This window comes from Eucyclogobius newberryi, unplaced genomic scaffold (genome assembly GCF_026437365.1).
Source record: "Eucyclogobius newberryi isolate DKJ021-1_F unplaced genomic scaffold, fEucNew1.0.hap1 SCAF_5, whole genome shotgun sequence".
Lineage (NCBI taxonomy): Eukaryota > Metazoa > Chordata > Actinopteri > Gobiiformes > Gobiidae > Eucyclogobius > Eucyclogobius newberryi.
Window position 1 is genome coordinate 20365755 of NW_027316167.1, and position 27151 is coordinate 20392905.

The following is a 27151-nucleotide window of genomic DNA, read 5'->3' on the forward strand; positions in this document are numbered from 1 at the left end:
CTCACGCGCTCTCCTGCACCCTCACGCGCCCTCACGCGCACCCTCACGCGCCCTCACGCGCTCTCCTGCACCCTCACGGGCCCTCACGCGCACCCTCACGCGCTCTCCCGCACCCTCACGCGCCCTCACGCGCACCCTCCCGCACCCTCACGCGCTTTCACGCGCCCTCACGCACGTCACTTCAGTTTGAGCGGTGCTTGGAGCGAGCCCACGTTCACTTTCACACATTTAAGGGAGACGGTGGCGGAGCGAGCCAGTGCGTGTGTGCGTAAAAGCCAGACCGTGTCTCGCGTTTCTTGATGGATGGATTTGCACAGTTTGGGATTTGCACAGAAAAAAATATATTTTGGATTCCAAATGGATTAAACTCAAGTTCAGGTAAATTCATTATTTTATCTCAACAATTTTTTTAAGGTAATTGAGAAGTATTCCTCGGTGACGGAACGTGTCGGAAAAGATAAAATATTCCTTTGTTGGTGCCAAGGGAAATTCGTAAAGAGTTGTATTCTTATAAATTAGGCTGTCGAAGAGCCTTTCCTTCATAATATTCTTAATTCGTTTTTTTAACAGATGTGCAATCATTCACAACGCACAACCCATTTAATTAGATGCTTTATATTGTTAGGTAAATAAAAGAAAAATGGATGTTGAAAGTCTTCAACGAAACAAGGAGGTCACATCAGACCCTTTATCAGAGACCACGAACTGGCTGGATGATGAGACGAGTCAGAACAAGTTCCACCAGCCTGGCTGGCAGGTAATGTAATTAACAATGTCATTTAATGTTGCAAGATGTTCTGGCCTCTGCCCTGTTCTGCAACGTACAATTATCTTTTTTTAAATAACAATGGTGCAAGTAGCGCATTTCAGAATTATAAAAAATCTTAACCATTGCCATAGCAATTGACGCTTTAACAAAATTTCTAATTTCCTCAAATGTTGCATATACCAGGAGCTGAAACCCATGAATGTATTTGATGAAATATGACTCTTCATTTTGCTCCATCTCTTTGCTTTTCCCTCTGATCTCCAGGTGGTTCTCTGGGCCATCGCCTACTCCCTCATCATCCTGGTGTCTGTCACTGGAAACGTTACTGTCATTTGGATCATTTTGGCACACAGGCGCATGAGGACCGTAACCAACTATTTTCTTGTCAACCTAGCCTTTTCTGATGTTTCTATGGCAACTTTCAACACCCTTTTTAACTTTGTTTATGCTCTCCACAATGACTGGTACTTTGGCCTGGGATATTGCAGATTTCAGAACTTCTTCCCAATCACCGCCATGTTTTCATCTATTTACTCAATGGCCGCCATTGCAGTAGATAGGTGAGGCTTTATCTATTCTTCTTCACTCTGCAAAAGACACAGGAGTCACCATAAACCCGTTGTCTCACAAAATGCATAATGTTAGTTTTCTTTAACCACAACACACTGATGCCTGTACTGATCGGTGGTCAAAAACTAAACACTGTCAGCATGTCTCTGTTTGGGGCATTATAGGTTTGTAGATTTCCGTACATTAACACAATGGTAGGGTTTGGTACACTGCAGTGCAGTATTTCATTGGCGCATTCAATTAAAGTGCTTAATGTGGACTTGCATGTCAATCTGGTGGCTTGGGACTTAGTGATGAATGAGCTTTGTGCAGGAGCACATTCAAGGTGTAAAATCTGCTTACTGCCTCCAGTCTTTCGTTACTTTCCAATTTGAACCATCGGTTATATGAACCTGATCCTTTGATTTTTAAGCTGCAACAGAGTCTGAAACTGGCAAAGGTGAAATGGATTACTTCCAAAGAAATGTGAAAGAGAATCCACATAATAACATCATAAACAATACTAGAGGGACAGTTTGTCACACAAAACTCATGTGAAGGAAAATGAGAACCAACCAATCAATCATCTGGATTATAGATTATTTAGAATGGCCTGGGTAAACAAAACCATGTAAATAGGAGAATTGCATTTCCTTTTTATCATAAAACACACACATTTGCTCTTGAAGCTTTTAATAGTCAGGCCTTTGGCACACGGGATTAAGGAATACATTTAAAGGCGAATGCCTGTTTTCAGGTACATGGCCATTATCCACCCGCTGAAGCCTCGCCTCTCCTCGACCTCCACCAAAGGCGTGATTTGTCTGATCTGGAGCGTTGCTGTACTGCTGGCATTTCCTCAGTGCTACTACAGCGTGACCCACTTTTACTACTACCGGACAGTGTGCATGGTGGACTGGCCTGATGACTATGGAGGAACACACCAGCTTAGGTAAAACGAGACAATATCAGTCTGTCAATTCCATTTTGTTTTGTCATCACTATCATCTAAAAATAAAATACACAAAATGAATTAAAATAAATCAACAAAATCATATAAAAAGTGTTTTAAATGGTTGCAATGCTGTCATCACTAAGTATCTCATCTCATTTTTTTCTCATTGTGTGACCAATAGAGCCCAATAAATACTCTTTATGGCTCAATATTATTTCCAGTTACCAGTACGCGGTGATAGTTTTGATCTACCTACTCCCTCTGCTGGTGATGCTGGTGACCTACAGTCTGGTGGGCCGCTCACTGTGGGGGGCACACATCCCTGGAGAGGCCTCAGACCATTATCACAGTCAGATAACAGCCAAGCGAAAGGTGACACACTTTTTTTTAAACTCACTTAATACAGCTACATGTATAGTGTACACTACTATTATAAGTTAGTGAGTATCTTTTGAATAATGTTCTCAGGTTGTGAAGATGATGGTGGTTGTGGTGACGACGTTTGCTTTGTGCTGGTTGCCCTATCACGTTTATTTCGTACTTGGGACATTCAACTCAGAAATCTATAAGAAGTGGTACATCCAACAGGTGTGATTTCAATGTGTTTATTCTGTAGAGGTAGAAAACTCCACTATAATGCTTCTAAACAATGTTATGAAAGCAGCCAAGCAATTATTATTGTCATGTATGAGACAGTTGGTGTTATCAATGAGTTGGAGTTTTGAAGTCTTTTACAATTTCCTCAGAATAGAGAAAGTACTGGTTTCATGACTTTCAGTTACTTTTTACTTATATGTTTAAAGGTGTATCTTGCCATATTCTGGTTGGCCATGAGTTCAACCATGTACAATCCGATCATCTATTGTTGTCTAAACCAGAGGTAACTCAAATACTCTTTTACATCGAGAGAAAAAGAATACAAAGGTAGTCTTATCTTTTCCCCCTAACTGTGTGTCTCTAGGTTCCGTGCTGGTTTTCGTCACGCCTTCGCTTGGTGTCCATTTGTCAAAGTGTCTGAGGAAGACAGGATGGAGCTTCAGCACACACACACATTCAGAGTGACAATGACACGCAGCCAACATCGAGAGGCCTCCATCGAGGGACATGTGGCAATCCAAATGAAAAAAATGTCTTTCAATCAACTGAACATCAAACATAACAACGCCCTCCTGGTGGAAAAAGAAAGTTGAAAGTGCAGATAAACGTGACCACACTCACTATCACAATGTATCACGTTAACATGGACAGCTGTGACTCAGTGGTTAAGTATTCAGTGGTTAATGTAGTGTGTGAGTGTAATGTATGTGTAGTGTGTGAGTGTGTTAATGTAGTGTGTGACTGCAGTGTGTGAGTGTAGTGTATGAATGTAGTGTGTGATTGTAGTGTGTGAACGTAGTGTGAGTGCAGTGTATGAATGTAGTGTGTGAATGTAGTGTGTGAGTGTAGTGTGTGAATGTAGTGTATGAATGTAGTGTATGAATGTAGTGTGTGATTGTAGTGTGTGAACGTAGTGTGCGAGTGTAGTGTGTGTAGTGTGTGAATGTTTAGTGTGTGAATGTGTAGTGTGTGAATGAGTGTTGGAGTGCTTGGTTTGGTGGTGGCCATGAGGCAGCCTTGCTTCCGTTAGCTGTGGCTACAGAAGTTTTACCAGCACCAGCTGTGGATTTAATGATTAATGTCAACAGTGTATCTCGTGTGAATGAGTGTTGGAGTGCTTGGTTTGGTGGTGGCCATGAGGCAGCCTTGCTTCCGTTAGCTGTGGCTACAGAAGTTTTACCAGCACCAGCTGTGGATTTAATGATTAATGTCAACAGTGTATCTCTTTTTCAGCTTTTGAAATGTTATACAAATGTAAGACATTTTTAAGGTATTATGGGTGTAGCTGAAGTGACATGTGCTACATAAGTGGTCTCTTGGTGAAGTTTGATGCTAATGTTTTCCCCCCCAATTTACTCAATGGATGTTTAAGTTAAAATGTGAATAACAATAATAATGGAAAATTGTTTTCAACATGATGTGCATCATGGGCTTGTTTTTGCCTTTACCTAGCAAAAATTTGTCGAGTCCAGCAATTTCACATATACAGTAACAGTTCAGTGTAGTAAATTTCAATTAGGAACAAATTGGAATGCATTCAATATTTATTACAGTTGTCCTTGAAATGAATGTGAGGAGGCCACTCACTGTACATAAAAGTGACATAAATGTATCAAGAGAAAATGTAACTGTTAATCTGAATAAAAACAAAGTCAAAGTAGATCAAGGATTTTTATTTGACGTTTAGCATTGAGTGGACAAGCAGCGAGATTAAGGTGCGAGTGTCAGTGAAGTTCTTACAGTACATTTTAAATAAAAGCAGCACTCCAATAGTAGTCCTTAAGATAGTATTAGGCCAATAATTGCACTACAAACAATTATTTCCCTGTAAATAGCAGTGGAATAAACGCTCACAGGACAAAACATATAAAGGTTGTTTTAGCAGAAGTGGGAACAGGCTTTAAAATTGCATTTTACTAAACAATAATGGCACTAGATTTTTTCATTCATTTTAAAAATAAATATTTATTTTTTAATGTATAAATTTGCTCGCAATAGTTAGAGGAATAATTATTTGTAATGTCTTGGGTTGATGGGTTGAATTAGTGCTACCCTGTGGTGATGCATCTTAAGATGTTATAACATGAGAATACAAAAACAAAACAGGATTGTGTAAAGTACTATTGGTAAAGCTCTTTCTATGTACATTAAAAGTTGAGCACTATGCGCCTCCTGCAGTGTACAAACAAATATGTTCAGTCCAAAAAGCATTATGGCTCATCCCTCTTTGGCCCAATGTGTTTTTGTTTACAGTATTTTCCCGACCTTTTTCCTTATCAGTAACACAGATTCATTTCCATATATAAAAATAAAATAAATAGCATCGATGTGTAAAAATATCAATAGACAAGAATTCCCTTTAATCTCGTTGTGCATTTCTACATCACACATCCCTCTGCAGTCTTGACTTTGTTCACTGTTTTTGTCCTTTTTCTATAAGTTTTCTATAGCCCTTTCAGCACCCTGCTGCTAGTGTAATGGAGTGTAGTAACCACTAAAACCCTGTGGAGGGCGCTTGTGTACGCACGATGACACAGGCACCAACTGAGCATGTTCAAGTCCTAAAAAAAAGTCCTAACATTGTAATATTGATAAATTAAAGGAATAATGAAACTATTTATTGTAAAACAAAAAAAAAACCTTTGTCTCATATTTTGCTCTTGCTTTGGAGAAAGTAGCTTTGCCCTACTGTTCAGCGGTCTAAGCTGTAGACATGTCACTAATTTTACAGTATACAGAAACAGAACTCCCGTAGAGCCTACCAATATTGGAAGACTGCAGTTATGAATAATTTATTTGCAGTTAATTTCGCTCCTTATCCTGCAGCCCACAGCAGTGATGAGGGCAGCTCCTTTCCCACTGCCGTCCTCCGAGAGAAGGAAGTTCACGTCACACTTAGGGGCGAGCTCCTGCACAGTCTGGTGCATGATTTGGGAGAAACTGGATACAAAGGATTGTCATGATTAAATTTTTTGAGCATTTAAGCATTTTATATCATAATTTGTACTCCAAGACTTACTGTGGGTGCAGTTTGTAGAGAGTCCCGTCCACTCCGACAGTAATTTTTAGAGAGTCCAGTCCACGGTTTTCTCTGATTTTATCGACAACAGCGGCCATTCCCGCCCCACACAACTGAGCTGCACGATGTGACACGGCTCCACATACCTTTGACAAAAGAAGGTTTTTCACTAGGTTTTTCGCATACTTTCACTAAATGAAGACACGTTTTATAAATTAAGCCTAAAAACGCCCCTATTGTGTCTCATGTATCTTTCACAACATCTACTGTTGGTTCAAGGGTCAAAAGATTGTGCAATGGAATTGAATTTGCAACAAAATGTGTGTATTTCTGAAAATTACCTCTTTGACTATGATACTGTCATCACAGGTGCTGTCCAGACCTAGATGCTGAAGAATAGATCTCACTTGCAGCAATGCCAGACGGTCACTGTGGAGACAAGATATGTAATAGAAAATACTAAAATGCAACATATATATTTTGTACAGTATTGGAACTTATAATCATACCTTTCTATTTGGGAAAGGAACTTTGTTTCAAAAATGCTTCTGGTCTTTAAGGTCTCTGAGATTTGACCTCGAAACAGGAATCCCTTTTTGGTCAGGTCAATTAGGATGTTTCTCACAATTTCACCAAGATACATCCCACTGCACATCTTTTCATATCTAAAATACACAATGGCTAATTAAACTACAAACAGACGTCAAAGTGATTCAGGCAGTAAAGGGTTATTGCCTAAACAGGCGTTTCTGACAGTGAAAATGCAGCTTTGTATTTTGTGTAGTGACAACTCACCTTTGTTTGCCTGGATTGAGAGACAAATCATCGACAGTGCGATCAAATTCAGTCCTGAAGTCGTCGAGGCAACCATTGTCACCAAAGGCTCCCCACTCCATGTTGACGCACATTCGACCCTCGTTTCCGTCAACCATCTCGATGTTTCTCATCTCCTCCATGTAGCACGCATTACTACCCGTACCTTTAAGAAGAAATACAAACTGCATTTTGAATATATAAAAGGAGAAAAGTAAAATAAAGTATGGGGAGGTTTTTCTATTCAACTGACCAGCAATGAGTCCAACCTCACAGGTGGGTTCTTCATAGGCGCAGGTCATCATAGTTCCCACTGTGTCGTTGACTATAGCCACAACATCAAGGTCAAATTCCTGTTTAAGAAGACATATTATGCTTTTGTTAGCCATTTTGTTATAATTTATGACACTAGTGGACCATCATTTTATATTTTGGACATTTTGAACCACAAACTTGGCCTAAAATGACAGTAGACGCAGCTAAATCCTATATGTATCACCATTTAAGAAAACACACGAAAAAGGCATTGGGCGTGCATGGGGGTTAGGGGAATAGAGTCTTGAATAAGGAGACTTAATACTAATAAAATGTACAAGAATCGTTCCAACTACAGTTTTGAGTGGGAAAAGGAGAAGGGGAACCAATTATATGGCGCATATGGTAAAAATTGTATTTTGTATATCATCTTCTCCAAAGCGTGTATTAGACTCTTAAGACATGAAAATATAACAATTTAATCTTCACCTCTCTCCTCTTAATTGCATCCCTCAGCAGTCCCACGACATCTTCTCCTTCACAGTCGGTTGCTTTGAATCCTTTCGTCCATGTAAGTAGTATTCCCTATAAAACAAAGTGAACCATTTAGGCCACATATAAATAATACGCTACCTACAAAAAACATATTGCTTGATAGTCATCTTTTTTAATTAACACTGGCTGTATGAAGTGACCGGCAAGTCCAAGAAACCGCTTAGTCACTCTGAGTCGCATGTGAATACCAACAAAGGACAATGCCTAAATGTAACTTAGACTCACAGCATCCAGGCTGGTCTGTTGGCATGGGAAAGAAAATGTGAAACCGAGAGGGAGACGAGCACTTTTCATGCCCATGTAGTCCAGGAAGTCGCTGATACAGTGCACAATGTGATCAAACAACTGCAAAAACAGAACACAGGGAGCAAAAGTGAGTTTAGTTTGCGATCACATTTCCAACACATGAATAATTTCTCCATTGTTCCCCACCTCTTCTCCCGTTCCCTGCATAACTTCGAGAGGAATTGCGTAAATCTTATTGTGCATTTCTACCGAACGCCTTTTCCCAGAACGGATCTTGACCAGCAAAACTCTGAAATTGGTTCCTCCTAAATCTAAAGCCAGAAAATCTCCATTCTCTGCACATTTTAGAGATAAAAACAGTCAAAAATGTCCAGTGTAATGTGAAGATGAATGAATGCTGATTAGTAACCTGTGCCATCAGGAGTGCTTCGAACAAACGTGGGCAACATTTTGACAGTGGCAATTTCCTGAGTGCTTTTCGACAAGCCGTTCTGAATCTCCACCTTCATGCGCTTCTTCACCTAAACACCCAAAACAAACCATATCATACACATCGATGAGTCTCAGTGTCGAAGAAAAAAATGTCACAAATAAAAGTAATTAAAAAGCTAAGTGACCTCCAGCAATTGCTCAGTGCTCAGCCGAAACTCTGCCAACGTTTGGGCAATTTGTCTCGACCGGTCGGCGAGTCGGTAGGCCACGGCGGTCACCATGGCAGCACCTTTTCCACTGCCGCTCTCCGACAGAAGAAACCGCACATCGGAGTCCGGGACCAAACGGCGGACGGTTTTGTGAAGGCGGCGGGCATACCTGGAATAAAAGAAGAGAAGCGACGATTGATTTTACAGCTAAGAAATGATACAATGGAATAAAAGAGCCGGGGAGAGACGACTCGTTTTCGCTCACTGTGGATGCATTTTGTAGAGGGACCCGTCAATGCCTACGGTGGTCCGGAGACGGGCGGCACTTTTGTTCTCCTTTAGCCTCAGTAAGATTCCTGCTAATGTAGAGGCAATCAAACTGGCCGAGCGGAAAGACACAACGGCGCAAACCTACAAAACAACAAGTGTGTAAGTAACGGCAAGTGTGGTAAATTAGATGAAAACTAATGTTACATTTAATGATTTAACTTTGTTACGCACATGCTGCACGGCGATACAGTCCTCATCTGAAGGTTCAACATGGAGTTTGGTTAAAATTTCTTTGGTCTTGTTCAATCCCTCTTTACTCCTAGAGAGTAATAAGTAAATAAATAAATAAATAAATAAAGTAAAAAGATGTTGGCACACTCTATTAGGGGAGAACTTACTTTTCCATTGCGGAGATGTGCTTGGTCTCAATTGTGCCTTTAGTGAGCAGCTCTGCTGTGATCCTCCCTTCAAACAGCAAACCCTCTCGAGCCATCTTCACCAGAATCAGACGAACCAACTCTCCCATGTACATGCCACTCGCCATCTTTTCAAATCTATAAAACACATGGCATTGTTAGCATAGTTCACATTACTTAAGGTCCTATAATACACATTGTTTAATATTAAGTATAGGAATAACACACTGGAGAACCATGTTTGGACAGTCAAGCTTTTCTTTTAGGAAGTGTAAACTGTGGAACTCACAATCCACTGAACTGTCGTCTATATCAGAGTCGTTCACCCCGAGGCTCAAGTCTGGTTTTAGTATTTATTAAATTAACCAAAGTTGTGCCCACCTGCACTGTTGTAAAGACATGTTTTAAGAGTGTGCTTTTATAATGTTTTGAGCTGTTAATGTGTAGGTAAAAGCCCAAGAAGGGACAGGAGATGAGAATAAGCACTGGCTACACTGCATGTATCGCATCAGCTGCATGCTCAGCTTTTAACTGTGTATGATTGCATTGTGCCTGTCAATAGGAGCCTTGACATGATCAGAATAAGTTTGGTGAAAGTGTCAGGCCTTAAAAAACAAGGCAAACAACAAAACGTAAATTAAGGAGGGGAAGAAGTGCTTTGAGTTCTGAGGTTTGAGGCAGAGTGGATGAGCAGGATTGAACTGTGCACAATGTAAACAGGTGTGTTATTGATGATGACGTTATGGTTAAAAGATAAGCCCAGGGGTGAACCTACAGCTGTTTGCCAGGGTTCAACGAGCCTCTGTCTATCTCTCGGTCAAACTCAGTCCTGATGTCCTCCAGTCGGCCGTCGTCTCCAAATGCTCCCCACTCAGTGTTCACACACATCCGGCCTTCATCTCCCTCCACCAGGTCAATGTGACGCAGCTCCTCCATGTAACACGCATTAGTGCCGGTACCTGAACACCAGAACAAAACATTACAGGAGACATTACTGCTTGTCCTGGAACAGTATGACATAAAACATGTATTAAATTACAGGTGCTTTTAAGATTTTAAAAAAACTTTGAAAACATAAATTCACCTAAACACAGATCTGGGGCCTCATCTATAAAGGATTGCGTTGGAAGTTTTGCTGAGTAAGTGCGTTCTCCAAGTGGCCACTAGAGGCTTACGCCAAACAAACTCCAGATTTATAGAACACTAACTAGATCTAACCTGCAGCTGATGAACCCACGGTCACATCATGCCCTCTTCACGCCTCCAAAACGCCATAATAGGCAACTAAACATGAGCCTATAATCAGTGGGTTTGGCCGAGGCACGCGGGACAGAGACACTGTACACAGCAGCAGTCTACACTCTTTTGTTTGTTTGTTTGAATGATATGTGCATGAGGTTTTACCATGGCCCTCTTCACGCACATTAATACGTGCGCACGGAGGTCCGAATAGTCAGAGGGGGCAGTGAGCGCACGCAAGTGACAACTTCTGTTTAAATGGGACAATCTCTCTGAATTTGCTGACAATTTCCTGATTCAAACACTTCCTCAAACTCTCCTCACTTCTGCTCCTCTACACGAGTGTCGTCTTTTCCCTGTGTCTCCACACTTTGCACAGAACCTACAGCAGTGTCTCAGTTTGTGTAAAGATAAGCAAATTCCTGTACCTTGTGGAAGTTTTATAAATACCAAGGATGCCACAGAGGGCTCAGGGCCCAAGCAAGCTTTATAAACGAGGCCCCTGACTTGTAACTTAGCTGGGCATCACCCGCTTGTCTTTGTGGATGTGTTAATGTCAGTGTGTGGATACAGTGGCAGGTGCCTCACCAGTAACTTCCCTTATGGATCAATTCAGTTTGTATAAATGAATTATCTTAAATGTTAAAATGTTCACTTTACCAATAATAATGCCAACTTCGCAGCGCTGGTCATCAAATCCACAAGTCATCATTGTTCCCACCGTGTCATTCACTACTGCCATAATGTCTGCCTCATAGTCCTGAGAAGTATCAACACAAACAGTTTGGCTCAAGTACTACAAGAGTAAAATACTATTGGAAGTTATGGAGAAAAAATACTTACCCCGCGTTTTTTAATAGCTTTGTTAAGCAATTGAACAACATCTGCTCCCTCAACACCACTGGCTTTGAAGCGCTTTGTCCAAGTTAGAAGATATCCCTGGAAAAAGAAGGACCAGATGTTGAACCCAAACGGGCATTGTTTTACCCAAGCTTTGCATACGGTAGAAGTGATGAAATATGTATGAAAAAGTGTCGGGCATTACCTCATCTAGTTTGGTCTGTTGGCAGGGGAAGGAGAAGGTGAATCCAACTGGAAGCTTCTTGTCTTTGATGTTGTGTTTTTCCATAAAGTCACCCAGACACTCCGCCACATGGTCAAAGAGCTTCAATACAAAGTCAATATAATTATGAACAGCACAGGTAGGACAGTAGGTGCACTATTGCTGCGTTCATGTGCTCCTCGGGAACTCGAGTCTAAAAAATGAAGCGACTAGATTGCGTTCATGCGCCTTTTATCTCGGAAATTCAGGATTTTAATGTGAGTAATAAAAATCACAGCGTGTAATAGTGCTAACCAGTAAGTTTTGTTGTTAGCTTTTTCCAAATCTAAACGGCAGCTAGTTTTTTTGTTTTGGGAACATCCTGTAATAAAGGAAGATGTAACAGTTAGTTAGTTAGTAGTAGTGACGTTTTTTATTTTGCACACATGTTGCTTTTATCTATGGACAACTGATACTAAACCCCTAAATGTTGTAATGTTTATTCCAAGAGCTCAAATGTTCAACATAAATTAACAAATCAACTGATTTTCGTCTCCACAGCAAATGACGTCGGGTGTTGAAGTTGGGCAGCAGCTTTTAATTGAGTTCTTTTCCTGACTTGTGCGACCATTCATGTAAATTGTTCAACTCAAAAACACTTTCTCGAGGTCCCGAGGACCACATAAATGCAGGATATGTAACTTCTCTGATGGAAGGACTGCCACCTTTAAGTCTCTCGAGCTAATCACTAATCTTATTTTAGTCATCATAATCGTTATCTGGATGGTATAGACTCTAAAACACTTATGAAAAGAGCTTTTGTAACAAAGACAGCTGCATTAATAAATTAAAATGTCAATAATAAACAATTTGATTTTCATCAATAATAAACTATAGTCACCATATTTAAATTTTTATTCGGTTGATAATGTATTAGAAATAATTATTTGACATTCAAATACCTGTTCGTGACAGCCATAATAGTCTCCATGGAAATTATAGTGCTTTGCCTGGAATGTTCCATATTATGGCATTAAACCACATTTATTTATATGGAGACAGTGACAAGTAGATTCTGCAGCTCACAGTATTTATCAGCAGTAAAATCAGCTGTTCTTGTGTAAATACCAGACTGATAATAATAATGCCATACTGTGGAAAATTCCAGGCAAGGCAGCAACATCTCCATGAGACGCGCATAGGAACCTCTATCAGAAAGCATATAGTGCACATTTTAAATAATCTGTACGTGTGAGGTAAACCTACCCTAGCTCCCGTCCCGTGAATGATATCTTCAGGAGTGTCATAGACTTCACTCTCCATTTGAACGGTCTGTTTCTTTTCATGGCTCACTTTAACACGGAGGATCCTGAAGTTACTGCCGCCCAGATCCAATGCAATGAAGTCTCCCTTTTCTGATTGAACAAAACAAGAAAAGAAAAACAGATGAAGCACCTTCAAATCTTCAAGATCAGTTTATTTCTGTACTAAATACTTCCTCTACTTCATATTCTACACAAATAATGATAAACCCAAATATTAAGGGTAAAGTGGAAATGACCCAGACCTTTTATTTGAAAGCTGCAGTTTTATCGTTATCGTCCTTCATTTTCTTAATTTGTTTGTGCACCATGCGCCACCAAGGTCAGTCTAAAAATCTACTATATTTGTGCCCAATCATGTACACACTAGATAAAACACACTGTACAAACTCCAGAGTACTCAAGTTCTTCAAGTTCACGTTCGTCACAGCAGTTCATTATCTCATCCTTTTACATGGCTCAGTGTTGTACAGTTTCTTCAGTAATATTACTGAACTAACTGTGAATTTGCAACTTCATGTTACCAAAAGTGCAAACCACATGTTACGGTTTCTGATTAGTAATTAATTTGGAACACACTGATATTATATTTATTCTGTTAGGGCTTGCTTATTCTGTCATCACTTCGCTAATCAATTATTCTAGAAATATATATATATATTTTTAAAATCAATAGATTGAAGATGGTCCTGAATAAAAGATATAATAAAATAGCTTTTCAATCAAAAACACCAACATTGACACCCCTCCTGTGTTATTTTGATGTAACGACTGTTGTCTGAATCATCATGAAACACAATTTTGACAATGGATCGTTTTGGAGTCCAGAAAAGGATTATTCCATTACTAAAATATATTTTTAAATGTTATTTGATGTAGCTGTCTAACTGCTGCTTCTTGTCCAGTTTTGCAATGGGGCTCTGCTGTTTAAATACATACAAATATATCTTTTAAGTTAAGGTAAGTCGTTTCAGTCCTACCTTCCCTTCTTATTTATATGTTATGAATCACTAGGTTGGAGTCATGGAAGCCTCAGAGGTACAAACCTGATCCATCCGGGATCGAGCGCACAAATGTTGGCAGCATCTTCAGCGCAGCCGTGGGGTTCGTGTCCCGGCCCAGTCCTTTGACCAGCTCCCGGCGAAACCTTTGTGTGATGTCCAGCAGCGTCTCATCAGAGTAACGCATGGAGTAAAGGTACTTGTCAATCTGAAATTAAACACCAGGTATTAGTAACCGTTTACACCTTCAGAAAGATCATATATTTAGATCAAAGTCACTGATACAGACAGGAACATTTGGTTGTAATGTGCTCTTTAAAAATAATAAACTTTCTGCTGACCAGAATTCATTAGTCACAATCTAATTGAGGGACAAATTGACTCCTCACAGAATTATACAATATATTGTGTGGCTGTGGACATGACTAAGAGATGTGTAAACTATTACCACACCAACATCTGAAGGACATTAGCCAAATACTGCCATACCAAATACTATGTGTATAGGGGAAATACTAACACAAAAGAGTTACTCCTCCTTGTTTAGCGCAAGTGCAATTGGATCTTGTGTAACTGACGAATGGGAATGAATGTTGTATTTCCTGTTTTGGAAATGCGTTTCCTCAAAACACTCAAAAAATTTAAGTTTTGGCAAAAGATTTGAAAAATGTAGCTGAAAAGTAAATAAAAGCTAACCAAATAATTGGCTGATATATTATTAAAACAATGAATAGGTTAAATATTTGGTTGTTGGTGCAATGTTCCATCATCCTAGTGTAATCATAGGAGATGTTACATTCCTTATATTAGTAGTACGTATAGTAATCTCTGCTCTATTTGACATGTGCAGTCGTTTCAAATGCTGTAACATCCTGTTACAGCATTTACAGCTCACAGTAACAAGCACCAACATGTTCTCAAAATACCTTACCAAAGCAGCAGGGTACAATTTATCTGTACTTGTTTTAAGCATGTGTAATGTAGTAACTGAGTTTTAAACACTGTTCAGGCAGAGCAGCGGCGACACCAACATGTGTCGAGGGGGGATATTTTTTATCTCATGTGCACCTCCACTGTCGCCTGAACATTAGGCTTACAGTTTCCACTATAACAACACTGTTGGCTTAAAGGAAAACATTAGGAAAAGCATTTAAATATGAAAGCCTGATGGGAGGCTATGCAAGACAGAAATTTGGGACAATATTTTTGGTGTTAAAAGGTATATTCTATTCTGTATTATTCTAAATGGGCTCGTTTTTTTTTTTAATGTTTCTCAGATAATATCAATTCAGGGTTTAGGGATTAAATTAAACTATCTTGTCAGGAGTTCTTAGTTTTAGTCTGTTGAGATCAGGGCTGCAACTAATGATCATTTTGCTAATCGATTAGTCTAGTGAGGTTGTTTGAAATGCAAACGTCACACGATGAAAACATTGTTACTAAATGTGACCTAGATTAAGCAGAAGTGAAGTCGTTGAACACTAAATTTACATATTTTCCATGTCATTTCAGGTCATTGTGGCTTAATTTGAGTCATAAAATGTATTTTTTCAGCTCATAATGATCATTTGATTACTAACTTAGTTGACATTTTTTTTAATAATCGATCAGATATTGCAGCCCTGATGAAGACACTATTTTTTGACATGAAAGAGTAAGTACGTTGTACGGCATGTCCTCCCTTCTCTCTCATCCCCATTACACACGGTCGTTCCCTGTTTAATAAAGACTTTGGGCCAAAAAATCTTTTTTAAAAGAAGAAGAATATGCGATAGTAAAGGCCGAGTTATCGACTCATCACACCAGGGACTTTCTCGTGTCACAGTCTGCAGCACCTCTCCTTCTCTGTGGCCTCCTCAGCCCCTCCTCTCTGCATCTCTGTCCTTTCTGTTTGCAGTTCCCCATTGACAATGCACTGTTCTCGTCAGTGTGACGTGTACAGGGGACGCTCTGAAACCTGAGCTTACGCACACACACGCACGCACGCACACGGAAAAATACAGTCCTCCACTCTGCTCTGCTCTAATTTACATTTCCTGCACTTCACCTAGCACAAGCGGCTACAAGTATAACAGGGTAAAGCAGGCATGTAGGGGAGAAAGTTCATTCAAGGACACTGCATCAAAGTTACTGAATTTTAGGACATGTTTGAACCTTGTGTGATGCGAAAAATAAAAACACTGTGTTTTGATCTCAACCATAGGTCTCTACATCAGTGAACAAGCAGCTCTTTCAGTCTCCTAGCAGCTGCACACCTGAACCAGTGTTCAGCACGGCATTTGTGTGTAAGCTCACCTTAGATCACATGACCTAAAGCCGTCCTATTTCAGGGAGGACAGAGGAAGAGACAGCCGGGCAGAGTGAGACAGATTTGGTCAAATCAGACGCCAAATAACACATTATTTGTAACTATACACATCTGTATTACTGGTATTCATATTTTACTTAGGACATAAAGTGACCCCTCATATTTATATTACTTTTCTATTTGCTCTTGGTTCCCAACTAGTTTTCATATCAATTGTGTCATGGAGCAAGTTTGCTTAAGGTTATGTGGGGACACAAACACCCCATAAACATTTGACCTTGACTAAACCCAGAATTAAACCTGGACTATGAATAAACCAAGACCAAAGCAAGTCTAAAGCATGATCTAAAAGCATAAGTGAAAAGACTGCTCTAACTGTATGTGACTGTGACCTCAGAGAGCGGTTTTAAAGTGCCTCTGCCTCTTGAGCAAAACAATCTTTCCACTAATACATAACATGACTCCCAAATGATAAACTTTATAGGTGGAGAGTGTTCAGCAGTAACCGCTTTCACAATAGAGAAGAGCCATTTGCAACATCACCTTAATGTGACATTCATACTTGGAATGATCAGGGATGGAAATGCTCAAGTTTCATCCACACATATCTCTAAAAAGGAGCCAGTGAACAACTAATGCAGTCCATAGCTTACATCGGAAAATAAAGATGCCAACAAGACACACTTTGCTTGATTGTGATCCTGTTCTGTTCAGATCACCTTCTGCCTCATGTTCTTTTCATCATCAGACACTTCCACGTTGGTTTGGTTACGTCATGTGCTTAGCCTAATAAACTCGGGACTTCTGCTGAATCACGACCGGTTCAAGTAGATCCTGGTGAGCTCAGAACCATTATAATAGATCCATGCTCGGAATCCATTACTGTTTAATGACCCGTATAACTCAAAACGTAACTCAACAAGGAAATGGGTCGTTCCAGTGAAGTTGATGAAGAAACTGTTCGCTGACCTTCACATTGTTCGCATTAGATCACTTCAATGTCACCGCACACAAACCTTTGACACACTTATTTTGACAGAAAAAACGAAGCCTTACCCGTTTAACCTGGTCATCCTTAAGTTCAGTGAAGTAATACGCGAGTAGCTGGGCTGCGATCATCCTGGTCTCACGCACTCGCGGACAGACGCACGCAAACTTTTCTGTCCCCACACAGTCTGAACATAAAACAGCGCGTAAAACACACCACCAGATAAAACGCAAAGTTCTCGCGGACTAAAATAGACACTCGACTCTTCCTTGCGGAGCCAGGAAGCACGAGTGGGACAGCGAAGTTTAGCCGCAGGACGGGCGCACGCATGGAGAGGCGGGCCGGCCCACACCCGGCGCGCTCATTGGACCAACGCGCGTGAAAGGCTCCTCTGCTCTGATTGGCTCTGACGCGGCGGACGCGGCGGAGGCAAAAGCAGGGATGGAGGAGGCCCAGGGGAGGAGGAGGCAAAGGTGTGGCACATAGGCAAAGGTGTGGCACGTAGGCAAAGGTGTGGTAAAGAATGACTATGTGTGCCAGAGCTTCTGGTGTGCTCCACGCCCCCCTCAGCCTCTGGGACAGAGCAGAATTGGCGCTTTGCTGTTGTGTGTCAAGGAGAAGACGCAGCGTTACTTTTTTTCCACTGTGGATCACTTTTGCCACTGGCGGTCCACGACTGTCACACAGACGACGACGACGACTTCTTCTTCTTCTTCTTCTTCTTCTTCTTCTTCTTCTTCTTCTTCTTCTTCTTCTTCTTCTTCTTCTTCTTCTTCTTCTTCTTCTTCTTCTTCTTCTTCTTCTTCTTCTTCTTCTTCTTCTTCTTCTTCTTCTTCTTCTTCTTCTTCTTCTTCTTCTTCTTCTTCTTCTTCTTCTTCTTCTTCTTCTTCTTCTTCTTCTTCTTCTTCTTCTTCTTCTTCTTCTTCTTCTTCTTCTTCTTCTTCTTCTTCTTCTTCTTCTTCTTCTTCTTCTTCTTCTTCTTCTTCTTCTTCTTCTTCTTCTTCTTCTTCTTCTTCTTCTTCTTCTTCTTCTTCTTCTTCTTCTGTGTTTTATGGCGGCTGTTGTTGTAGTTGCTGTTGTTGTTGTTGTTTTATGGCGGTTGGCGTATCCAAGCGGCGTTACATTACCGCCAGACTTTATTCTTTAGATTTTATTCTTTTCTTTAGACTTAATTCTTCAGATTCCTCCAGACTTTATTCCAGAGCTGACTCTTCTTCATCTTCTTCTCCTTCTTTGGTGTTTGGCGCTTCTGCCGCACAGCTTTATTCTTTAGGCTTTGTTACTTCCGTTGTTGCCGTTGCAGCCGTGCATTTACTGGATTGAGCGAGGACAGGAGACCAGCGACGCCCCTACCTCCATTTCTTTACTCTGATTACTCTTGATTCTCCAAAAGTAGACTTCCTTCATTTAGCGCCTTTAGACTGTTTTCTATTTCTGCCCATTCAAGCCCTTTTGTTCCAAGGCATCTTCCTGCAGCTCTAGCAATGATCCTGATCCTTTCAGTTCTCTACAGAAATACAAAATCCTCTCTGCACGGTGCTGATTGTACCACTGTGCTTATGATTCGTTGTCTTCAAAGCCACCGGTATCAAAGCGGAATCGAAGACACGCATTCTTTTCGCATTTGCTTTGTTTCTCTCCTTTATGGTATAGAGTAAAACACATGCTTTGGATGTACAACTACAGAAGACATACAACTACAGTGGGTGGCAATAAGTGCGCCATTAAAACTAACACAACAACAACAACAACAACATGTTTGATGTCACACAGTCTTCTTCTTTGGTGTTTTATGGCGGTTCGTATCCAAGTGTCACATTACCGCCACCTACTACAGCTAACGGAACATTTTGACAACAATAATTTTCTTCATCCGATGCAATTTGGTTTTTGCAGCAATCATTCCACCGAAGCTGCTTGCTGCTACCTGACAGAAGCATCAGAGCTTACCTGGACAGAGGGGGTGCAGTGGGTGCTGTGTTTCTGGACCTTCGAGAGACCTTTGGCACAATAAACCACTGTGTCCTCCTGTCCAAACTCTCTAATTACAATCTCTCAACTCAAGTACTGCAGTGGCTAAAATCAAATCTCTCAGATTGGACGCAGTGTGTGAGACCCAATAATGCGATGTCCTCTCTGAAGCCCTACACAACAGGTGACCCACAGGGGTCAATTTTGGGACCCTTCTGTTCAGTATTTACATCAATGACTTCCCGGCTGTGTGCAGAGATGTAGGTATCCTCATGTACGCGGATGACGCTGTCATCTATGCGCATGGAGGGGATATGCAGCAAGTGGCCATCAAATTGACTGCTGCTATAGATAAAAATAGTAATTGGCTTCAATCCTCATGCCTAACACTCAATATTAAAAAGTTGGTGTATTTTTTACCAAATCACGCAAAATTAAAGATGTACCTATGTCAATGGAACAAAGATTAACTTTGTCCTTAGCAAATACAAAATGCTTAGTTTTGACAATTTTATTTTATCTACAAATCTAAGAACTCTATTCAAAATCCTTAAAACGCTACTTCACCTCCCTTGAAAAAATATGTCAACTTTGCTCTGAACAAACTACTCGATCCTCCCGCTCCACAGCAGCAGAAATTGCACCATCCCGAAAAGATCCTCGGCCTTCGCACAATCGGCCTTTTCTTTTTTAATTATCAGACAGTGGATTAAACTTTCAGATAGTCTGAAATTGTCTATAGATATTCATAATTTCACTCAAAACTTGAAAAAGCACATCCTGGATAATCAACGGTGCCAACATCAGCCAACTTAGATTTTAGCTGTATTTTTTTATCCGTCTGAATTAATTCTGTAACTCTTAGAAATGAATTTATTTTATAGTGTATTTTACTGAACTGATGTTAATAATGACATGTTACGGGTTGTAATTGTAATGAAATCTGTACTTTTAATATTGTAATATATTTACCTGCCCAGGGACTTCAGATGGAAAGTCGCCGTAGCTAAATCTGGTAGGGATCATCTTTTCTCTTGAAGATTAATGATTTTGTATATGGTCCCTAACAAAAAGACTAAACTAAACTTGTTGTTGTTGTTGTTGTTTTATGGCGGTTGACATCCGAGTGTTGCATTACCGCCAGACTTTATTCCTTAGACTTTGTCGTAGTCCTAAAAGTTCTTCTTCCAGTGCCTTCTTGTTGTTGTTGTTGTTGTTGTTGTTGTTTTATGGCGGTTGGCATCCAATTGTTGCATTACCGCCAGACTTTATTCCTCAGACTTTTCGTAGTCCTCAGACTGTCGTAGTCCGTAAAAGTTGTTGTTGTTGTTGTTGTTTTATGGCGGTTGGCATCCAAGTGTTGCATTACCGCCAGACTTTATTCCTCAGACTTTGTCGTAGTCCTCAGACTCTGTCGTAGTCCGTAAAAGTACTCCTTCCATTGCTTTGGTGTTACAAAGCCCATGAGGTCATGATATGTCTTTGTGACTAGAATAGTTGTTGTTGTTTTAGAGACCAACCGGCTTTATTCCAGGGAGACTCTTCTTCATCTTCCTCTCCTTCTTTGACGTTCGGTGCTTCCACCGTACAGCTTTATTCTTTAGGCTTCATTCTATAGGCTTTAATATGTCCACTGATGTCGCTGCTTGGTAGCCGTGCGTCTACGAGACTGGGCGAGGACAGGAGACCACCCCCACCCCCATCTCGTCACCCCGTCTCCCGCACATCCACCACATCTTTGCCTCCCTCCACAGACCGCCGCAACATGCCCAAAGCGCCGGCACCCAAAGCAACGCAGGGGCGGCAGAACACATGGCCCGACGCCATAGCACATGTACCCAATGAACACCCTACTAGGCAGGCACCTCCCTTCAAGCGCCACCATCACCGACAAGCTGTCACATCCCACCCCAAACCGGGTCACCCTCAAACGCCTAGCGTCCACCACCGCAACTCCAGTCAAATTCTCCTCAACTTCATCCACAGACGTCGCCGTAGGGACACCCACGATAACTCCTCTGACCGTGTTTCCTTCAGCATCAGACACAAGAATGTCCTTTCCACCCAGACGTTTAGTTCCAATCGCCTTCCGTTGCTGAGCCGCGTCCCTGCACACGACCAGCAGCGAGCCATCTCCAAGGACACTCGCACCCCTGATCACTCCCACAGCTACAGCTAGGCTCCCTGACAATGCCACTGAATTCCACTCCTTAAAGGATGCACCATCCTGTGCAAGCTTTATGATCACCCCACAGTCTCTGCTCTCACCCCGGACATCAACAGCTCCAGCCTCATCCTGCTGCTCATTCCCAGAACCCTCGGACGAGCCAAGGGACCCCTTACGTTTCCGGGCACGTGCAGGCAGAAAAGGCTGCTCCTCCACGCCGTCCAGAACGTCCTCCATCCCCGATCCACTCTCCTCCGCCATCTCCCGTCTCTCCAGACCGGGTGTGAGTCCGTAAAAGTACTCCTAAACTAGTAGCAGAGCAAGTTTAAATGGAACTTGTGGGCTTGGAAATCATGTGCTTGGAACTCATGTGCTTTGAACTCGTGGGATTTGGAACTCATGTGCTTCTGAAGGATAAAGTCTAAAGAATAAAGTCTAAAGGCCGAGGATGAGGAGGAAGAGGATGATCTAAGCTTGGAACTCGTGGGCTTTGAAACAAAGTTTAAGGAATAAAGTCTGTTGAGGTCTCTCAAGGTATATCCTATGCAGATGCAGTCAAGAAAGTTTCAAGTAACGATTTTAGAGTAAATACAGAGAGAGGAGCCAGCGCTGCTCCCAGCCAGGGCGAAATGAGAAAGGCCAGCGTGGCTCCCAAGAAGTGTGAAGGTTTCAAGAGTGGAGGTCCTAAGTGTGCAGGTTCCAGAATTAATGAGAATACCCTGGTTGTGGATAGAGAGGATTTTGTACTCTTTATGGTGGATGTTGTAAACTGTGCTGCTCAGACTCAAAGCAGAACTGAAAGGATCAGGATCATTGCTAAAGCTGCAGGGAGATTCCTTGGAACAAAGGAGCTTGATTGGGCAGATATAGAAAACAGGCTAAAGGCGCTAAATGGGAGTCGGAGTGATGGGGGTCTGCTTGTGGGGAGTCAGAGTGATCAGAGTGACAAGATGGGGGTGGTCTCCTGTCCTCGTCCAGTCTCGTAGACGCACGGCTACCAAGCAGCGACATCAGTGGAAATATTAAAGCCTATAGAATGAAGCCTAAAGAATAAAGCTGTACGGTGGAAGCACCGAACGTCAAAGAAGGAGAGGAAGATGAAGAAGAGTCTCCCTGGAATAAAGCCAGTTGGTCTCTGAAACAACAATGGGATCCCGCAGGGGAGTGTGTGTAGCCCTATCTTGTTCAATGTTATGATTAAGGACATCTTTGACGACGTGGATGGGTCTGTTGGGAGGAGCCTTTATGCTGACGATGGCGCTCTATGGGTGAGAGAGAGGAATCTCCGGTTTTACGAGGCGAAACTGCAAAGGGCAATACAGCAGGTGGAGCAGTGGACCCTGAAGTGGGGGTTTAAACTGTCCGTACGGAAGTCTCAAGTGATCTGTTTCTTCAATGGGCATAGGGACATCTCCCTTCGACTGCATGGGCAGGTGCTCGAACAGGTCAGGGAGGTGAGGTTCTTGGGGGTCACCTTTGACGAGAGGCTTAGTTGGCGTCGGCACATTGATGAGGTCAGTGGTAAATGCAAAAGGGTGAATAACTTGCTTCGTTGTCTATCCGGCCAGGACTGGGGGGCCAGCAGAAGGTCGCTCCTGGGTATTTATCGGGCCGTCATGAGGGCGGCTATTGATTATGGCTGTATAGCCTACATGTCTGCGGCTGAGACTAACTTAAAGAAGCGTAATGTGGAGCAAGCCCAGGCCTTGCGCATCTGCTGTAGGGCTTTTAGGACCTCCCCTGTCTCGGCGCTGCAGGTTGAGATGGGGGAATTGCCGTTACGGCTCCGGAGGCTAGAACTTCTGTTGGCTTACTGGGTGAATGTGCAAGGTCATACGAGCTCTCACCCGGTGAGGGACTTTCTCAGGGTTGATGGGGGGCAGAGTGAGGCTGGCGTTATGGTTTTCAGCCAGGTAGGAAATGCGAAGGCGCGGCTTGCGGGGGTTGGTGATCTGCGTGTGAGCCCGTCGGTGGCTTTGTCTGCTATAGCTCCGTGGAAGTTTGTCCCGGCTCCTGTTGATGTTAGCTTGCATGGCAAGCTTAGAGGAGTCGCTGAGAGGGCACCGCAGTTTGCCGTTCAAGCGCTCATCGATCCCAACGACTCTAACCAAGGCCTGCCTCCCTGCTCTCATCCCCCATCTCACCACCCTCTTCAACCAGTCTTTATCCCTCGGCCATGTTCCTTCCATCTACAAACTGGCCTCCATCACCCCCATCCTCAAAAAACCCACCCTAGACTCCGCCAACCTCTCCAACTACCGCCCCATCTCCAACCTGCCGTTCCTCTCAAAAACGCTGGAACGCATCGTCGCCGCCCAACTTCACACCCACCTCCAGTCAAACAACCTCTATGAACCCCTCCAATCTGGCTTCCGCCCACTTCACAGCACTGAAACAGCCCTGGTCAAAGTACTCAACGATCTCCTCACCTCTGCAGACTCCGGGGCCCTCAACATCCTGTTACTACTAGACCTCAGCGCAGCCTTTGACACTATAAACCATTCCATCCTCCTACAAAGGCTGCGCCAACTGGGTGTTGAGGGCTCTGCACTTGACTGGCTCACATCCTACCTCACCAACAGGCAAGAGTTCATTTCCCTCTCCGGTCACTCATCCACCCTCTCCCCAGTAACGCAGGGGGTCCCCCAGGGCTCAGTCCTCGGCCCCCTCCTCTTCATCTGCTACATCTTCCCCCTTGGTCACATCCTCCGCCAACTCAACCTGGACTTTCACTGCTACGCTGACGACACCCAGATATACCTCACCACCAAATCCACCCAAAACCCTCCCCTCAGCCACATTGAAACCTCCATCTCTACAATAAAATCATGGCTCACTCTCAACTTCCTCAAACTGAACAGTGACAAAACAGAGCTCCTCCTCATTGGCACCAAATCCACTCTCAATAAAACTGGTCCCTTTTCACTCAGCATCGACACCTCGACCATCACCCCCTCTACCCTGGTACGCAATCTCGGTGTCATCATGGACCCCACCCTCTCCTTCACTCCCCATGTCAGCCACATTGTCAAGACCTCATACTTCCACCTCCGCCGCATCGCCAAAATCCGACACTGCCTCACCCTCCCCGCTGCTGAATCCCTCATCCATGCCTTCATCTCCTCCCGCCTCGACTACTGCAACTCCCTCCTCACTGGCATCTCCTCCCATTCCCTCCATAGACTCCAAATGGTCCAAAACTCCGCTGCCCGCCTCCTCACCCACACCCGGTCCCGTGATCACATCACTCCCGTTCTCCGCTCTCTCCACTGGCTCCCCATCAAGCAGCGCATAAACTTTAAAATACTCCTCCTCACCTTCAAAGCTCTTCACCACCTTGCCCCCCCCTACCTGTCTGACCTCCTCATCCCCCACCGCCCCACCCGAGCTCTGCGATCCTCCTCCTCTCTCACCCTGACTGCACCAACATCCCGACTCAAAACTTTTGGCGACAGAGCATTCTCCCGAACAGCACCCCGACTCTGGAACTCCCTCCCCCAACCTGTCCGCCACTCTCCCTCACTCACAACATTCAAATCCCGCCTAAAAACATACCTCTTCACCCAAGCCTATGACCTCCCCTACCCCTAGCCTCCTCTACCCCATTGCCTACACTTCTACCCCCTGTTACATCCCCATCTTTTTCTCTCTACTTCTTCTGTCTTGTTCATTTTATCTGTATATTAATGTGTTCTGTACGTGTTGTCCCCCTGTCTGTAAATACCCCCCCCTTTTTTATTATGTTCAGCGTCTTTGGGTCACTGAAAAGCGCTATATAAATAAAAGTTATTATTATTATTATTATTATCGATAAGCACTCAGGTGATGTGTTTATTTATACCGACGGGTCTAGGGATCCTGAGAGTGGGCGTACTGGCGCCGCTTATTTTGTGCCTGACCTGGGGCTAGCGGTCAAGAAGAGGTTGACAGATCGCCTTTCTGTTTTCACGTCGGAACTTATAGCGATACGGTTGGCGTTGGAATGGGCGGAATCTGCTTTGCAGTGTTGCGGCATTGTGGTGGCCTCTGACAGCCTTTCTGCATTGCAAAGCATTAAATCTGGGAAATCGGATTGCAGACAGGATGTGTTGAATGGCATCTTCTGTCTGATGCTCTCCCTGTCCAGGAAGGATGTGAGGGTTTCCTTCATTTGGGTCCCTGCGCATGTGGGGGTGGATGGTAACGAAATGGCTGATGCACTGGCTAAACGTTCCCTTCGGCGGCCATCAATTGATGTGGCGGTTGAGTTGGGCAAGTCTGAAATCAAGCCCGTTATCAAGAGTCATGTGGTCGGCCTTTGGCAGGAATTTTGGAGCCACTGTGTTACTGGACGGCATCTCTATCACATACAGGGTAGCGTGGGTCCTTGCGGGTCTATGGGCAGGAACGCGTTACTTACATAAGTAAGCAACCACAGCCTGACACAAACCCTGTGACTGGATCGCCAGAACGTTCCGCAGATTGAACTCCCGCCCATTATTCCGAAACCACAAGGCCAACCCGGCCCTTTCTCTATCATAAGCCTCACAGCAAATCAGCACATGCTCGACAGTCTCTGGCACCCGACAGCGACCACACAGACCGGTCGGATGCTTGCCTATCCTACTCAGTGACCAATTGAGTCCAGCATGGCCAATCCTCATGCGGGCGAAGGCCCTTTCCTCCCACGCGTTCCTGCCCATAGACCCGCAAGGACCCACACTACCCTGTATGTGATAGAGATGCCGTCCAGTAACACAGTGGCTCCAAAATTCCTGCCAAAGGCCGACCACATGACTCTTGATAACGGGCTTGACTTCAGATTTGCTTAACTCAACCGCCACATCAATTGATGGCCGCCTAAGGGAACGCTTAGCCAGTGCATCAGCCATTTCGTTACCATCCACCCCCACATGCGCAGGGACCCAAATGAAGGAAACCCTCACATCCTTCCTGGACAGGGAGAGCAGCAGACAGAAGATGCCATTCAACACATCCTGTCTGCAATCCGATTTCCCAGATTTAATGCTTTGCAATGCAGAAAGGCTGTCAGAGACCAACACAATGCCGCAACACTGCAAAGCAGATTCCGCCCATTCCAATGCCAACCGTATCGCTATGAGTTCCGACGTGAAAACAGAAAGGCGATCTGTCAACCTCTTCTTGACCGCCAGCCCCAGGTCAGGCACAAAATAAGCGGCGCCAGTACGCCCACTCTCAGGATCCCTAGACCCGTCGGTATAAATAAACACATCACCTGAGTGCTTATCGATGAGCGCTTGAACGGCAAACTGCGGTGCCCTCCCAGCGACTCCTCTAAGCTTGCCATGCAAGCTAACATCAACAGGAGCCGGGACAAACTTTCACGGAGCTATAGCAGACAAAGCCACCGACGGGCTCACACGCAGATCACCAACCCCCGCAAGCCGCGCCTTCGCATTTCCTACCTGGCTAAAAACCATACCGCCAGCCTCACTCTGCCCCCCATCAACCCTGAGAAAGTCCCTCACCGGGTGAGAGCTCGTATGACCTTGCACATTCACCCAGTAAGCCAACAGAAGTTCTAGCCTCCGAAGCCGCAACGGCAATTCCCCCAACTCAACCTGCAGCGCCGAGACAGAGGAGGTCCTAAAAGCCCTACAGCAGATGCGCAAGGCCTGGGCTTGCGCCACATCAAGCTTCTTTAAGTTAGTCTCAGCCGCAGACATGTAGGCTATACAGCCATAATCAATAGCCGCCCTCATGACGGCCCGATAAATACCCAGGAGCACCCTTCTGCTGGCCCCCCAGTCCTGGCCGGATAGACAACGAAGCAAGTTATTCACCCTTTTGCATTTACCACTGACCTCATCAATGTGCTGACGCCAACTAAGCCTCTCGTCAAAGGTGACCCCCAAGAACCTCACCTCCCTGACCTGTTCGAGCACCTGCCCATGCAGTCGAAGGGAGACGTCCCTATGCCCATTGAAGAAACAGATCACTTTAGACTTCCGTACGGACAGTTTAAACCCCCACTTCAGGGTCCACTGCTCCACCTGCTGTATTGCCC

General features: G+C 43.6%; 2 protein-coding genes across 3 annotated transcripts in view; one reads left to right on the forward strand and one right to left on the reverse strand.

Annotated features, from left to right (window-relative positions):
- The first annotated feature begins 258 nt into the window (after positions 1–258).
- tacr2 (tachykinin receptor 2) lies at positions 259–3157 on the forward strand. The gene is made up of 7 exons (XM_072464479.1): positions 259–378; positions 626–757; positions 1034–1329; positions 2076–2270; positions 2495–2645; positions 2742–2861; positions 3077–3157. Exons 2-7 carry the CDS (start codon positions 641–643, stop codon positions 3155–3157), a joined length of 960 nt encoding a protein of 319 aa, XP_072320580.1. The 5' UTR covers positions 259–378; positions 626–640.
- Positions 3158–4528: 1371 nt separating this feature from the next.
- hk1 (hexokinase 1) overlaps positions 4529–27151 on the reverse strand; it is a 33645-nt gene continuing 11022 nt past the window's right edge. Inside the window, exons 1-21 of one of the 2 annotated variants that reach the window (XM_072464474.1) lie at positions 17054–17327; positions 13735–13897; positions 12633–12781; positions 11370–11489; positions 11168–11263; positions 10985–11084; positions 9861–10044; positions 9068–9223; positions 8901–8988; positions 8665–8810; positions 8376–8568; positions 8168–8279; positions 7945–8093; positions 7738–7857; positions 7447–7542; positions 6956–7055; positions 6685–6868; positions 6399–6554; positions 6231–6318; positions 5890–6035; positions 4529–5810 (exon numbers count right to left, since the gene is read on the reverse strand). In XM_072464474.1, coding sequence (XP_072320575.1) covers positions 5663–5810; positions 5890–6035; positions 6231–6318; positions 6399–6554; positions 6685–6868; positions 6956–7055; positions 7447–7542; positions 7738–7857; positions 7945–8093; positions 8168–8279; positions 8376–8568; positions 8665–8810; positions 8901–8988; positions 9068–9223; positions 9861–10044; positions 10985–11084; positions 11168–11263; positions 11370–11489; positions 12633–12781; positions 13735–13897; positions 17054–17116 — 2757 coding nt within the window. In that variant the 5' untranslated portion in view covers positions 17117–17327 and the 3' untranslated portion in view covers positions 4529–5662. Of the gene's footprint in view, positions 5811–5889; positions 6036–6230; positions 6319–6398; positions 6555–6684; positions 6869–6955; positions 7056–7446; positions 7543–7737; positions 7858–7944; positions 8094–8167; positions 8280–8375; positions 8569–8664; positions 8811–8900; positions 8989–9067; positions 9224–9860; positions 10045–10984; positions 11085–11167; positions 11264–11369; positions 11490–12632; positions 12782–13734; positions 13898–17053; positions 17328–27151 lie in introns of those variants that run through there. The other variant, XM_072464475.1, reaches the window with a different exon arrangement.